The sequence below is a fragment of the Lissotriton vulgaris genome, chromosome 4_1 (assembly GCF_964263255.1).
Source record: "Lissotriton vulgaris chromosome 4_1, aLisVul1.2, whole genome shotgun sequence".
Classification (NCBI taxonomy): Eukaryota; Metazoa; Chordata; class Amphibia; order Caudata; family Salamandridae; genus Lissotriton; species Lissotriton vulgaris.
Window position 1 is genome coordinate 1,688,569,512 of NC_141691.1, and position 14,378 is coordinate 1,688,583,889.

At 37.4% G+C, this 14,378-nt stretch overlaps 1 protein-coding gene across 2 annotated transcripts in view; it reads right to left on the bottom strand.

Moving 5' to 3' along the window:
* Positions 1-14,378, bottom strand: part of MMP16 (matrix metallopeptidase 16) — a 514,191-nt gene that overhangs the window by 216,462 nt on the left and 283,351 nt on the right. For both annotated transcript variants that reach the window (XM_086965967.1, XM_086965966.1), the window contains exon 4: positions 13,633-13,937. In XM_086965967.1, coding sequence (XP_086822093.1) covers positions 13,633-13,937 — 305 coding nt within the window. The remainder of the gene's footprint in view (positions 1-13,632; positions 13,938-14,378) is intronic.

Genomic DNA, 14,378 nt, shown 5'->3' on the forward strand with positions numbered 1-14,378 from the left:
TCCAAATTGATTTTATGTTTTTGTCATCTGTAAACAGCTTAGCGTAATTCATGAACTTACCTTTTTACAAACTATTGTACAATTGTATATTCACTTACTTTCAAATGCTTCACACCTGTTCCATCCCCCATTACAAGATGGCCACCACACTACCATTGCCTGGAGTCCCTTTTTCTTTATGGATGGTTAAAATTAAGACCTCCATCACACTATTTATTAAGCAGCGGGTCACATCATCTCTACTATTTAGTCTATGGTCGGCTCAACCGCAGAGGTACAATACTATTTAGCTGGGCGCTGGGTAAATATCAGAGATTTTGTACTATTTGGCTGGTGGCCTGGTACATTGAAGCTTCCTTGTTTTTCTTAGTTTGTCAGCAAATGCAAAAAATAGATTTAATGGAGAGATGTTGCTGTCCTTTCTAACGTCTTAAGAAATTAGGATACGTGTACAAATATAAAGTATGTCCTAGTTCTTCAGCTATGTCTGGCTGATGCTGCTTCCGAACGAATAAAGGTGAAAGAAAGCAAGTACCATGCGCTGGTTATGGAAAATCAATAAGCTCACAACAATATATTGTACTTGCTGTTTCTTTCTTTCTTTCATTGTGATGCACAGACTGCTCACTAGTCACTTGAAGGCAAATGCAATCATGCATAATGTCACTAACAACAGCAGACCAGAAGAGTGGCCTTGCAATGGTGCCATGTTCCTGGTGGAAGCACAGTTTATTGGCCCCTTGGTTCACTGGCCATAAGGTAAAATACAGCATTAGGTTCAGTGCATTGGACCCATACCACTCCAGGGCCCGAGTGCCATTCCACCAGCTGCACGACTGGTAACTATGTCCCTGGACCAGAACAGCAAAATACAATTTCAACATAGTTCTGACCTTATAGGTGGTTAGCAAAACAAAGCATCTGATGAATATTTCATGACTTTATAATTTGTGGTTGTAATGAACACAATGGAACATTAAAAAGCTAAAAAATATGTTTTCATCAAATTCTTTAGAAATGTATTTGCCTTCAATGTAAATGGCAAGCAATAAACATGGCAGTTATTAAGAACATTTACTAGAAATTAGAAAATTATACTGCAAGGCTACCTAAAATATCACATTCATTTTTAAGGAACTATTGCAATAACCTCACTAAAGCATCTCATATCAGGGTATAACAGCTTCATAATATTGCCACCACTTTGCCATACCGTGATTGGCACAAAGGATGTAAGAACAATAGAAGTTAATTAACTTTCAGAAAGGTATGTGGAAGATATTATAGTCTTTCTTAGATGCCGTGGATGAAGCTTACATACTTCTACACTATTGCTTGACCTGCCTGCAAAACTACAGCACATATTTCAGTTAATTATCTAAACAATTTTACCACTACATAATCAATGAACAATAATATGTAAATCTATAATTGAGTCTTCTCCAGCAATCAGACAGATGGGTACTAATCAATGGCTTACATCAAGGCAATGGTTAGTCCACATCCCTTTGAATGTGGTAATTTTGAGCAACTACAATCCCCACAATGCTACAAGCTGTTGTCTGAAAAGTCAGGAATGGCTGATGGTATCAGATGTCCTAGTGCCCCTTAGCAGACTTGTGAAATGCAAAATGTAACTCTTGACTTTCTGCCTTTTTATAGTAGACAATCGGATCACTGAGAATATCGACAGCAAAAATGTCGAGCTACAAAAATATTGACACAAAAATATTGTTCATAATGTTGATGCAAAAATATCGGGAACAAATATTGTTGTTAAAAAGACTGTTTTTTAAAAATGTTTGAACAATGGTGCAAAACTAATGCACAGATATATAATTTTTTTAAATAGATCTAATTCGAATTTTTTTAAACTATGAATAAGAAATATAATATAAAAATAAATTAAACACACATAGAAAATATATATAATTTGTATTAAATTAATATAACTAATAAATGATCATTTTAATAAATTATAAAATGTTATAACAAATTATAAATACATATATATATACATACAACAGTAAAATAAAAATAAAATATATAAGAAATAAAATATTAAAATATTTTTATGTTTTGACAATTACATTTGACACTACATGAACTGCAACAGTAGTGAAAATGTTGGATAGCAAGGGGATATATTTACTGTTCCCACAGGGAGTGCAACAGTAGGGAAAGTATTGGATAGCGGAGGGGAATAATTTACTATTCCCACTCCAGTGAGTGCAATAGTATGGAAAGTGTTGGATAGCGGTGGGGAATAATTTACTATTCCCACTCAAGAGAGTGCAGCAGTAGGGAAAGTGTTGGAAAGCGGAGGGGAATAATTTACTATCTCCACTCCAGCAAAATAATAAACATTAATTAACAAACAACTAATTAATTAAAAATAATGTATCTCCCACCATATTCCTGTATAAATGACACCACCAATGTTGTAAATCATAACACAATTAACATAAACAATTAACAATGAATTAAATAATTAATAATTAACAAGCAATTTAAAAACAATAATAAGGTAATTAACACAAATCACACTAAAAAAAACTGAAAATTATTTTTCTATAAATATTTTAAAAAATATATAAAAATCAAGTTACTTCCCACCTAATTCCCCTATCAACCCACAACCCGCTCTTAAATAAGTAACACAAATAACATAACTAATAGTAAATTATTAAATATTAATAACCAACTAATACACAATTAAGAATACATTATTAAACATATAAATTAATTAAGTATTAATAAACAACGTCCCACCCTACTCCTCTATAAACGCACTCCTAAAAAATTAAACAATTCACATATATACCAATTATTTATTAATAATTAACAACCAATTATTAACTAATTAATAAACAATTGTATCACCATAATAAACTATATAAAATGTTAAATACTTAAATATTAACTACAAAATCAGTATTTAATTAGTTACAATTAAATTACTTCACACCATATTCAAATATAAACCCACAACCTGCTCCTAAAAAATAACACAATTAAGATATTTACCAAATATTCTTTAAGAATCAACAACCAATTATTAAGTAATTAATAATACATTAATTAACACAATTAATAATAAATATTTAATACCTAAGTATGAATTAAAGAGAATTACTTCCAACCCTATTCGACTATAAACCCACAACCCGCTCCTAAAAAAATAACACAATAAGGATATTTACCAAATATTAATGAATAATTAACAACCAATCAATAAGAAATTAATAATAAATTGCTTAACATATTAATTAATAAGAGAACATATGAAATACCTAAATATTATTAATAATAATTATTTATTAAATAATTATAATTAAATTTCGTTCCACCTTATTACCCTATAAACCCACAGCCCGCTACAGAACAAAAAGACAAAATGTAATTTTATAAAAATAATAACTTCTAAAAATTATTATTAAATTGATTATAATTAAATTAATTCCCACCCTATTACCCTATAAACCCACAACCTGCTACAGAATTAAAATGCTAACGTTTTTTTTAGTAACTTCTAAAAAATTAAACACATATATTCAAAAATAAATGCAAAACTAACACAAAAACATAGAACACATACATTTAAAATATACACTGAAATACATAACACTAAGGGCCCGATTCCGATCTCGCTCGGAAGGGCACCGAACGCGATCCGGCTGTAAAAAGTAAGAGCCCTACATGTGTTTTCCGCCGACTCCTACAGCTGTACGAGCAAGCAAGTAACATGCGAGCAACGCGAAATTCACCGACCGAATCGATTCCGGGTCCGAACTATCCGTACATCACATCCGTAAGTAAACCATGTCGTGCAATGGATGTGATTTCCGACCGAGCCAGTACAATGCCTGCGTCGGACAGCCGGTTCGAGGTGAAGTTTTCGACTCGCAAAACATCTGGGACGTTGCCCTTGGGGGTCCGCGTCAGACCCCCTACCACCCGCAGCCTTACGACTCATGCGGATGGCACCGATGCGTACCCACTGAAGGGGGCGCCTTTGTGCGAGACGTGCCCATTCAGTCAATGGGAGATCATGTACGAGTCATACGACCGGCTCCCAGTGACTTCTTTGGGAGCCCGACCGAACCGAGTCCGGCAGCCTGCGGCCGCATCGTACTCGCTCGGTCGGACTGCAGGAGTCCGGCTTGGTCGGAAAACACTCCGGTTCCGGCTCGGTCAGAGAAGTTTCCGACCGAGATCAGAATCTGGCCCTAAATAAAACAACAATATTTTTATCAACTATATTTTTGCAAACAATACTACTTACCTTCAACTCGATATTCTTGTCAACGATATTCTGACTGTCAACATTTTTGTATCCCGATATTTTAGACTCGATATTAGTGTCAGTCGATATTTAAAACTCAATATATTGACTGTTCACCTAGTCAACCATAGATTAAACAGCCCAGTGAGTGAGGGGGCAGAGACAGTCTTTCAAATGCAAATAGGAGTATACTGCTGCTAAAGGCTAACAATAACACTTCTTGGAAAACTAGCGAGCCAAAAAAGAAGTTATTTACCAAAAATGAAAAAATGTAGGGGTCTATTATAATAGCGGGCAGATGGCGATCTGCCCGCCATGATCTACCGTCCGCATCCTGTTTCCCCCGCCAAACTACAATGGGGGGATAGACTCTGGCAGACGGAAGGACCGTCCGCCGGTTTTCTGCCCGTCGACGAGTCGACCGGGCGGAAAAGGGACTGAATATGGTGGTGGTGTCTGCAAGACACCGCCATCAATATTACAATTCAGGCGGAGATATGCCTTTCCATAGTGAAAGGCATACGGTCCCTGAATGTGGGGGCCTGTTGTGGGCCCCCAGAGTTTGAGGTGGGTGGGGGTTGCACATGAGCGGTACCACCTTGTGCATGCAAATTTTAGGGTTTCTCATAGGATACATAGTGGTGAGAAAAGAGACAGAATAGAACAGAAATGTGAGAATCTATAGTTTTCAATTTTGAAATTTGCGACCGAAATACTCTAGTAGCATACATACATACTTGTACTTTAAGAAAAATGTTGGTTATAACATCGTTGGCAACAATTTCATAACAGTAATAAATGAATTCAGCAGTTCTCTTTAGTCTGATCTGGATATTCGTAATCTTTCATCTTTAAAATAATATATACAGGATCTGTATTAAGTATCGAAGAGCTATTTGAACATATATATATTCTTTAATAACCAACATATAGATGCATTGCCTTCTTAGAAATATCCTTATCATCGGTCCGTGGGAATAGCTTCTAGATGATCGGTGAGTCTTTCGTCGATATCCATGGCCCGGGCTCACTCAATAGATAACTGTATCCTTACAACGTACAAATAATATATATAGATTTCGAATAAATCAAGGAAAAATCTATTCTAATATTATTTTACTAGTATTTTGCCTTTTTGGAGGTATTTATTTCATTTACTTATGATAATAGCTCTTGCATGATCGGTTAGTCTTTCGTTGATATCTATGCATCATGCTTACAGAATAGAGCATTGTGACTGATGTCGATTTTGATGTTGGCAGTCTTATTCAGGACAACACTTTTCATTTATACTGCTGGTGTCCAAATATATAATTTTTATTTTACTGAATACTTTTTAATTATGACATTTTTGGAGCGTAAAATTGTTTTCAGCATTTCTTTGCGCTCCTTCTACATTATGGTGCTCACATCACGTGATACATCACGTTTTTTATTGGTCGCGTACGTGTCGCACAATATTTAAGCGCCAGGAAAGGAGGATACTGTTGGACAGACCTCCTCTTCGTGTGATGTCAGATGCCGGAGGCCATCGTTAACACTGGAGCAACACGCCATCAATATATGAGCTCAGGTATGCGGCGATGTCTTAGGGTAGGGATACTATCATTTTGAGTATTGTTTAATGTATTATATACTGACTCTTTATATATATAGTCTGCCGTTACAGTTTTATCGTCTGCACCGGAGCTTAATATCTTCAGTATCGGAGCTACACATTATTTACAAATATGTGTAGTCAGTTTCTACAAAAGTATATTGAATGCTGAAAACCATTGAAGGTAAATGAGAATAGGCCATTCTTAAAATCTCAATATTCCGAGATAATGAAGACGTCATTTTATGAAACATTACCTTTGTTCTATTTTCATCTTTTTCATGTAGATAGTTTGCTGCAACAATAGGACATTTTAATACTATGCATATGCGATCATCGTGAATATCGTCATAAAGGTGTAAAGTGAATTGCTCCGGATTAATTCATCAACAGTAGCATTTGAAGGTACAATTTATAGAGGTTTGTCATCAAACCGCATACAAAAAGCTAGTCTTTAAAAAACCCCTCCATCTATTTTTCACCCCCCGTTTTTTCTTAGTTTTCATGTCTATGATCGGTATATCTTTTTCTATGTGTATAGTTTGGTGTTATGAACCTATGATATTAGAATAGTAACTATGAAACCTCATTTATTTTTGATAGGTTCATTCTTGTGTGGTATACATATTTTAATTCTTTATGTAACCACATATGTAGGAATCTTATACCTATACGACAAGCCACTACAGATTTACAATAGTGTGTCAGTATCAATAATTGACTCACATTTTATGAAGAAAATTGTAGATCAATTTATAGATTATTTTGACAATTATTTTAGGAGGTAAACAAACGATAATCTCTCGATGGTGTGTACACTGTTTTTAGGTAATTTCAAATACATGAATGTTTTGATATCGTCTTGAGAAGTCTATATAAACTATAGGTTGATATAATATAGTAGTTATCTCTGTTATATGGATAAACCTTTAGAATAAGTAGTCAGGCATCCATATATAAAAAAGCGGTGCAATACAATATTACACCTATATTAAATCTTTTTTCCAGTACGAAGAGGGAGGTCTTCCTATATCAGATCCTCATTTCTTGTTCAAATATCGTTGAACGACCCTGCCATCAAAGGGGACATACAAGTAAGTCCATTACCTTAAATAAGTTTTAGGAGTATAAACCTCAGACATAATTGTATACGTAATACTTACAATATAATTTTTTTTTATTTTATTACAGAATTTTTAAAAAAAGAATCAGAGTACCCACACTTTAAAGAATTGGCGATTTCGAATTTTACTAACACTACGAAATAACAAAGTAAGTTCAGATATCTTAATAGGAGAAAGAGACATCAGTAGAGTTACCATTTTATTGCTATTTGATTGATGTTTTACATATATTATCATGTTTTTGGTGAAACTGAGTACTCAAATATCACAATGTTCTCTATGTATAAAGTAGCCCCTTTTTTTTATATAGGAGGTGCTACAAAAATTCCGAATTTTTGTCTAATGTTTTTATATATTTAAATCCTTTAATGAAGTACATGTTACATAAAACTGTGCAATGTTAATATTAATGATTGTTTAAAATATATGTATGAGAATAATGACGTTATGATATGAAATAATAGTGTCAATATATTTTTTGTGATTCTTTTAGGTAAATTGTGGTAATTTCCTGAAGAAGGCATCTGGTACCCCGAAGCGCGCGTCGATAATTACTACTTCTCATATTGTGATTTTTTTACTATTACCTGAATTGCGTTTTTATATATTTTTTTTATTTGTTTATTTGTGATTATATGAAATGTAATGATTGTTATGATCATTATATATTATGTACTGTGGTGTTATACACATTTTAAATGGAATCTATTCTGAAGAATTAACAAAATAAATATTTTTTTTAGACATAAAGTCACTCCCTTTTTGTTTAGTCCTCCGCACATTAGTGTTTATACGATCAGAAATTGCCTAGGAGTTATTTACCTCATTTATTATTCCCTGTCCTAGGAATTGTACTACTCACTGCACAGAGGGCCTTTGATAATCACACCAAGGTGCATCCACAGCATTGTGGCGGGCGGTGCTATGAGCACCGCCTGCCACAAAGTTGTGGATGGGGGATGCTACCGCCACCGTGGCGGTGGCATCCTAATTGCCGGTGCAGAACCGCCACACCACTGGGGGCCAGTCCCAGCACCGCTAGGGTGGCTGGCGGACAAAGGTCCGCCCGCCAACCTAATAGACCCCTAAGTACGGACACCCTACTTCCTGATGAAAGTTTGATGTCATTCGGTAAGAGCCTTTTGCAGCACATGGTTCAGGTGTGGTCAATTGAGGGCTCCATTGGTGATCTATTTTTGATGGAATCACGACTTCAGGTGGGTGATTTTATGTTGTTGTTCTTGCCTGTGCTCTGCGGCTTTTTGTTATTGTAGCCTAGAAGCAAGAAGGAGGTTGATGAATGCAAGTCCTTGTATACATGAGCAGTCTGTTTTTTATTATTCTTAAACAGCTACTAGTTGATACAAATTGAAGATAACTAAAGCTGAAACTTACATATGCCTCTCCGCCAAAGTGAAAATGGAGCAATGGCATGAAATGTCCTGTTCAGAAAAACAGCAAAATATACAATTTGGTTGATTTTGGATAAAATATGACATGGAAATCTAAAAAACAACAGCAATGCAGATGGAAACTGGTGAAGTTGTTCAAATATATTACGCCAATGCATATTTTAATATGACCCTTGAAAAGAAGCAAATAGGGCAGTCAAACTTTTCTATGAAAAACCAACAGGATGCAATCCTCCTTTTAATTTGAAGAAGAAGTTGGTTTTGGAAACGTGCCAAAACCTGCTGTGTGGGTAGACTAGAAAAAAGGGCATGGTGTCAACATGGAAAACAGCTTGGACCAGATCTCAAAAACATTTTGATTAGTACTAATTGATTTCCTTAGAGCAAGCACCTTTGACAGTTATACTATCAAAGCGAATTCCTCTTAACCAGAGAGCGTGATTTACTGTACATCCATTCAGCACTTTCTGAAAAATGAGGGTTTCAATTTTATCTACATCTGGATGGCTCGGTTTGTGGGACTCTCGCAGGAGTCACACACAACTTTGAATATTAGAGCAATCTGATTGGACAAGAGGGCCTATTTTCCTGCCAGCAGTCTAGAGGATGAATGTTACAGCTGCCATTTCAGGGCACGGAGACTCAGTCTCTGGGTCCTAATTTTTTTTTTACGTATAGGCTGCAGGGTAATGGTAATCTGAGCACCTGGACCTTGTGGGGGGTCCCAGAAAATGCTCTCCCTCACCAAGGGCCAAATTTACAACTTAGGGGGCGATTCTGATGTCGGACAGACTCAGGTCCGTCCGACATTGGTCAGGAGTCGTAACCGACCGACCTGCTGCCGTCGGTTACGGCCCTGCAAGTATGATGCGAACAAACCATGTTCGGTCGCATTCGTATGCTTCACAATGGAAGCATGCATTCCGAGCGGGAATGCATGCCTGTATTGTGTAAAGCAGGGGTGCAGTTCATCCCTGCACCCTGTGGCCGGCACCCCAAGGTGCCTGCCATCGGGTGCAGGGAGCAACAGAGGGGCACCATAGACAGTTTCCGGCTGCCTTTTCGTGCCGGAAACACTGGCACGAAAAGGCAATGAAAAATGCCATCATACTCCCTTGGTCGTAAAGAGGTGACTGGGGGAGTACTGCAGGATTTTGTTAAGCCATCCGGAAATCAGAGTCGGATTCCATTCCGACCAAGCGCCTATCGGAATGGCTCGGTCGGAAAGGAATCCGTCCGGCACATTCAGATGCGGTCGGAAGGGCTCCGAACATTGTTTGGAGCCCTTCTGACTGAAATCGAATTGGTCCCTAAATGTTATTGTTGTTACAGCTATCCCACGGGACTGCAAAACAGCAATGTATTCACCAAACGATTGGTATGGTACAGGATAGATAAAGCACAGATCTCAATTTAACTGAAGATTGCTTCTTAAGATTTTAGAGTGCTCTTTTAGGTTTGTAAGATATAAATCACTATGTATTTATAAACTAAAACAAATAAAATGTTTTTGGGAATTAAATTGAAGTGTAATTCTAAATGCTATAAGGCATAACAGTGGATATCTGGGGGAGATGTCATTAGAGAAAGTTTGTTGTGTGTGAACAATGGCACTAGGCACAAGCAAATAACTGATGTGCTATATAAGTGAGCTTAACAATTTCCCTGCAAAAAAACTCTATTAGAAATATATGAGCTAGATTTAGCCATCAACAAACTTTAAAAAAGTGATTCAGTGCAGCAATGATGATAATACTCTGGAATGTCAAAACTATGTCAAAAATATCACTTTCATTTACCGTTCATGAAGCATAAAGAATGCTTTACCCGTTATATTCAATAGACCAGACATCTTTATGCCATCGGATGTTGTGGGTAACGATTAATGCTTTCCCTGCATGTTAATGAGTCAATGAGTCAATCAGACACCTATAATAATGGTAGACAATATTGATACTATCACATTAAAGGAAAACAGTAAAGGAAAGCTGACTCTCAATGGTGGTCATCAATCGTAGACTTGTTTACCCTATTTATTCTCATCAGTTTCATGTAATTGGCTTCGTTGGATAACATAAAGCTCTTCAAGGGCATAAACCAAACACCCCAAGTAGTATGGAAAGGTGAGCTATGATATAATGAAGAACTGTAATGCCCAGTTGATAAGACATGTATTGCAGGCAGTCTGTTTTAGGTTCTGTTGATATTGTCTCTCTAGTGACAAGAAGCCAAAGTGATAGTGGGCACATAAATATGTTTTAACATAATAATTATGTAATTTAGAGAATTATAGACCTCAGGGTTTTATCAGGAATGCGCCCCTTCCCAGTTTCCACTTATAGGTTAGAGAGACTAGCACCAGCTTGGGGCATATGGTGCTCTTTAGGTGCATTGATGATCATGTTATTCCTTCAGTCAAACAGTCTCACACTTTCCTGCATGCAATATAATAGAAAATGGGTGTGAGTTTAGTATTGCTTCAAAGTGGGAAACAGCCATTACAACGTAGCTGTTACCACACATTACCTTTACAACGCGGCTGTTACAACGCAAGTGACATTACCACACACTATCATCAGTGATGTCATTTGATATGTCATCAGTGATGTCATGAGTGATGTCACTGACCATGTCATGAGTGATGTAATATGTGACATCATCAGCAGTGCATTGCGGGCGCGCAAGTTATAGTTAGCTGAACTAACTATAATGGGGGAATTTCAATGGTTTTGTATGAGTGAAATGTCCAGCTAACTATAACGCCGCTGAAACCTATGGTTTTTTTAGTGAATTTCTAAGGTTTTTTAAATGCTAATTCCTAACTATAACGTGCTTGAAACCAATGGTTTTTTCAGTGAATTTCAAAGGTTTTTTCAATGCTAATTTGTAACTATAACATGCCTGAGACCTATGGTTTTTTAAGTGACTTTCTAATGTTTTTTAAAAGGTAGTTTCTACCAATGCCTACAGGGGTACGACATGTGAAAAAAGAAGAAAAAACCCACAGAAAAGAAATGCATAAAGAAACAATAGAAGTCCAGGAAGAAGGAAGACGAGCAGAAAGAACAAACAGAGGAGCAGAAAGAGGCCTTGTTGCAAAATCATCCTCTACCCTCAATTTTTTCAGATGGATACTGCTGATAACTGACTCTGACTAAGCAGTCCTAGAGTCAGTGCAATGCTTAAAGACACTTAGATTACAGTTAAAACACCTACATACATTAGGCAACACTATGCGTTGGGGTACCCCTGTGATTAGCATGAACTCCTCTGTAAGCCCCTAGTATATAATAGGGCAGAGGGATTAAAACTAACTCTTAAAATACGCCACGGGGTGCATTTGCACACTGGTGAAGAAGCGGAGGGCCTGAGGTGACATGTGTGCAAACACGCCCTGTGGCATTTTTTAAGTTGGGGGATTAAGTCCCCTTGAATCCTGAGGCTCCTTGGGGTCCAACTAGCCCACTAGATACCTCCAGTAAGTGCCTCAGAGCAATGTCGCACAGAGGTGTAAAAAGGGGCATGGCCTGGACTCCCTCTCTGCAATTCAACGCAGTGGCGGTTACTGGAAGCACCTTGTGGGCTGGTTGGCCTCCAGGGGCCCACAGAATTGAAGGGGAATTATTTCCCCAAATTAAAACAAGCAACAGGGCATGTTTGCATACATGACCTCAGGCCCCACCCTCTCCCTTCCCCACTGTGTAAACAAGCCCTGTGGTCGTTTTAAGTTGGGAGATTAAGTCCCCTTTTATTTATTTAGTGCCCCGGAGAGGTGGCAGTCCCCGGGGCATGAGGGGGGATTTGAAGCCCCCCTCACAGGTTAAAAAAAAAAAATAGAAGCCAAAGTTATTTGAAATAGAATGTAGCATATTTCCTATGCAGAATAGGTCCTAACTATAACTACCTACTGGCGACTGCCAGTAGGTGATATATATATATATAGATTCATACATATATTTATAAGGGAACATTTTTTTTTTAAATGGTTAGGGTGGTCATTTTTAGGGCTTAGGGTGGATATGGATCTTGGGGTGGGAAGTGTAATTTTAGTGTTTAGGGTGGGTAAGGGTTTTTGGGTGAAAGGGTAATTTTGGGGTTTAGGGTGGGTAAGGGATTATGGGTGATAAAGGTAATTTTAGGGTTTATGGTGGATATGGGTTTTTGGGTGGCAAGATAATGTTTAGATTTAGGGTGGGTACAGGTTTTTGGGTGGCAAGGGGAATTTTAGAGTTTAGGGTGGGTATGGTTTTTGTGTGTGTATATATACACACACACAAAAATGTGTTCGTACCTTCCTGTAATTTTTTTAGCAAGTATATGCCTTTACCATGCATGCCCTTACCACGAAAATGTAAGCATTTTAAAGGGAAATATAAACCCTTTAAATATAGACAGAAAGGGTTTACACTTACCTGTTAAATACTTTTTAATTTACTAGTAAAGCATTTACCACACATATGCCTTTACCAATCATGCTTTCACAATGAAATTAGTTGTAAAGGCATGCGTAATAAAGACATATGAGTTGTAAAAAAATGTGTGGTAAAGGTTTTGCACATTGTAATGGCTAGTCCTAGGTGGAGTTCACAGAGTTCCATGTAGCGGAACTACATGAAGGGACCAAAAAACTTTTCCTCGCTACATGGAGTTCAGCAAGCGTCGGAGTTCGTTAGGTTGTGCCATTCACGCTTTTTGTCCAACATTGGATAATCAGTGCGAAAGGCATCATGTGCAGCGCAAGAGGGTGTTACTTCTTTCTGCCACTCAAGTAGATGTTCTACTCAACCTGCAGATTTCTTAATGTGAACAGGAGGTTTCTCAATGTGAGCGATGGCAACCATCTGTGTTTAACGTTGGTGAGTGTGAGTGATGAAAGAACTAGTTCTCTGAACTCTGTGCGCTACGCAGAGCGCATAGTGGGAAAAAGTCCAAAAACTCTGCGAGTAGAGCAGAATTTCATGACCAGGCCTAGTGGCGGCCGCGTTGTAAAGACATGCAATACAATGGAATATGTGGTTCTGTCATACATCCCTTAAAAGCCAGATTAGCCACTTGTGTATGGTGAGGATGAAAAAAATATATTTACAAAAGAATGAACAGACTCATAATTACAGTTAACTACCATAATGCAGTACTACAAGCATCCCACATATTTTGAAAACAAATACAAAAGTTTAAATGTGTAAGTCTGTACTGCATATATAGAAATCTTACCATCATGGTTAGGGTTTCCTAACGTCCAAGGCTCATCTGAGTCAAAATGTGTGTCGCCTCCTATTCCAGGCCCAGGAAAATAAGCATGTGCCAAAAATCCGCCCTCCCCATCGAAGGGAGAACTGTCTCCATGAAAGCCTGATGCAAAAATTATTGTTATGTCCACGTCCCGTTTCCCATGTTCTACTTCACTGAACGGTACTTCTTCAAAAGTCAAAGGTGTTACATTCTGCCACACATCGAAGGCACGGCGAATGGCTTTACGGGTTTCCGCATCACCAACTTTGGGAGTGACGTTCTTTATGCTGAAATTAAAAGAAAAAATTATATCAGTTACTATTCTAAAATTCATGTTGTGTTTAGGATTACCATTTCCTTATTACATGTATAATTTTATCCTACAAATGGCACCAAACCTTTTTCCTTGTACGTGCAACATCCCAGAACATTTATTTGAAAAAAAATTCGATCCCAAGGTGGGACAGGTTTAGCCTCTAAAATTGATGGTGAAAAAACACTCAGTAGAGTATTTTGATTGCCCAGGTAATGTAGCCAATAAGGCCCGTCATTGTGCCCACAACACATGCAGTTACAGACCCTGGAGGTATCATGTAGTTCATAAGGGTTATATACCAAAGGATTAGCAGTGGGAATCTGAAGATCCCCTAAGAAATCTGGAGTTACCAGAGTAATCTTCAATTCTGATACCTATTTAATGGATATTCCTCATTTTCAAACTACATTTC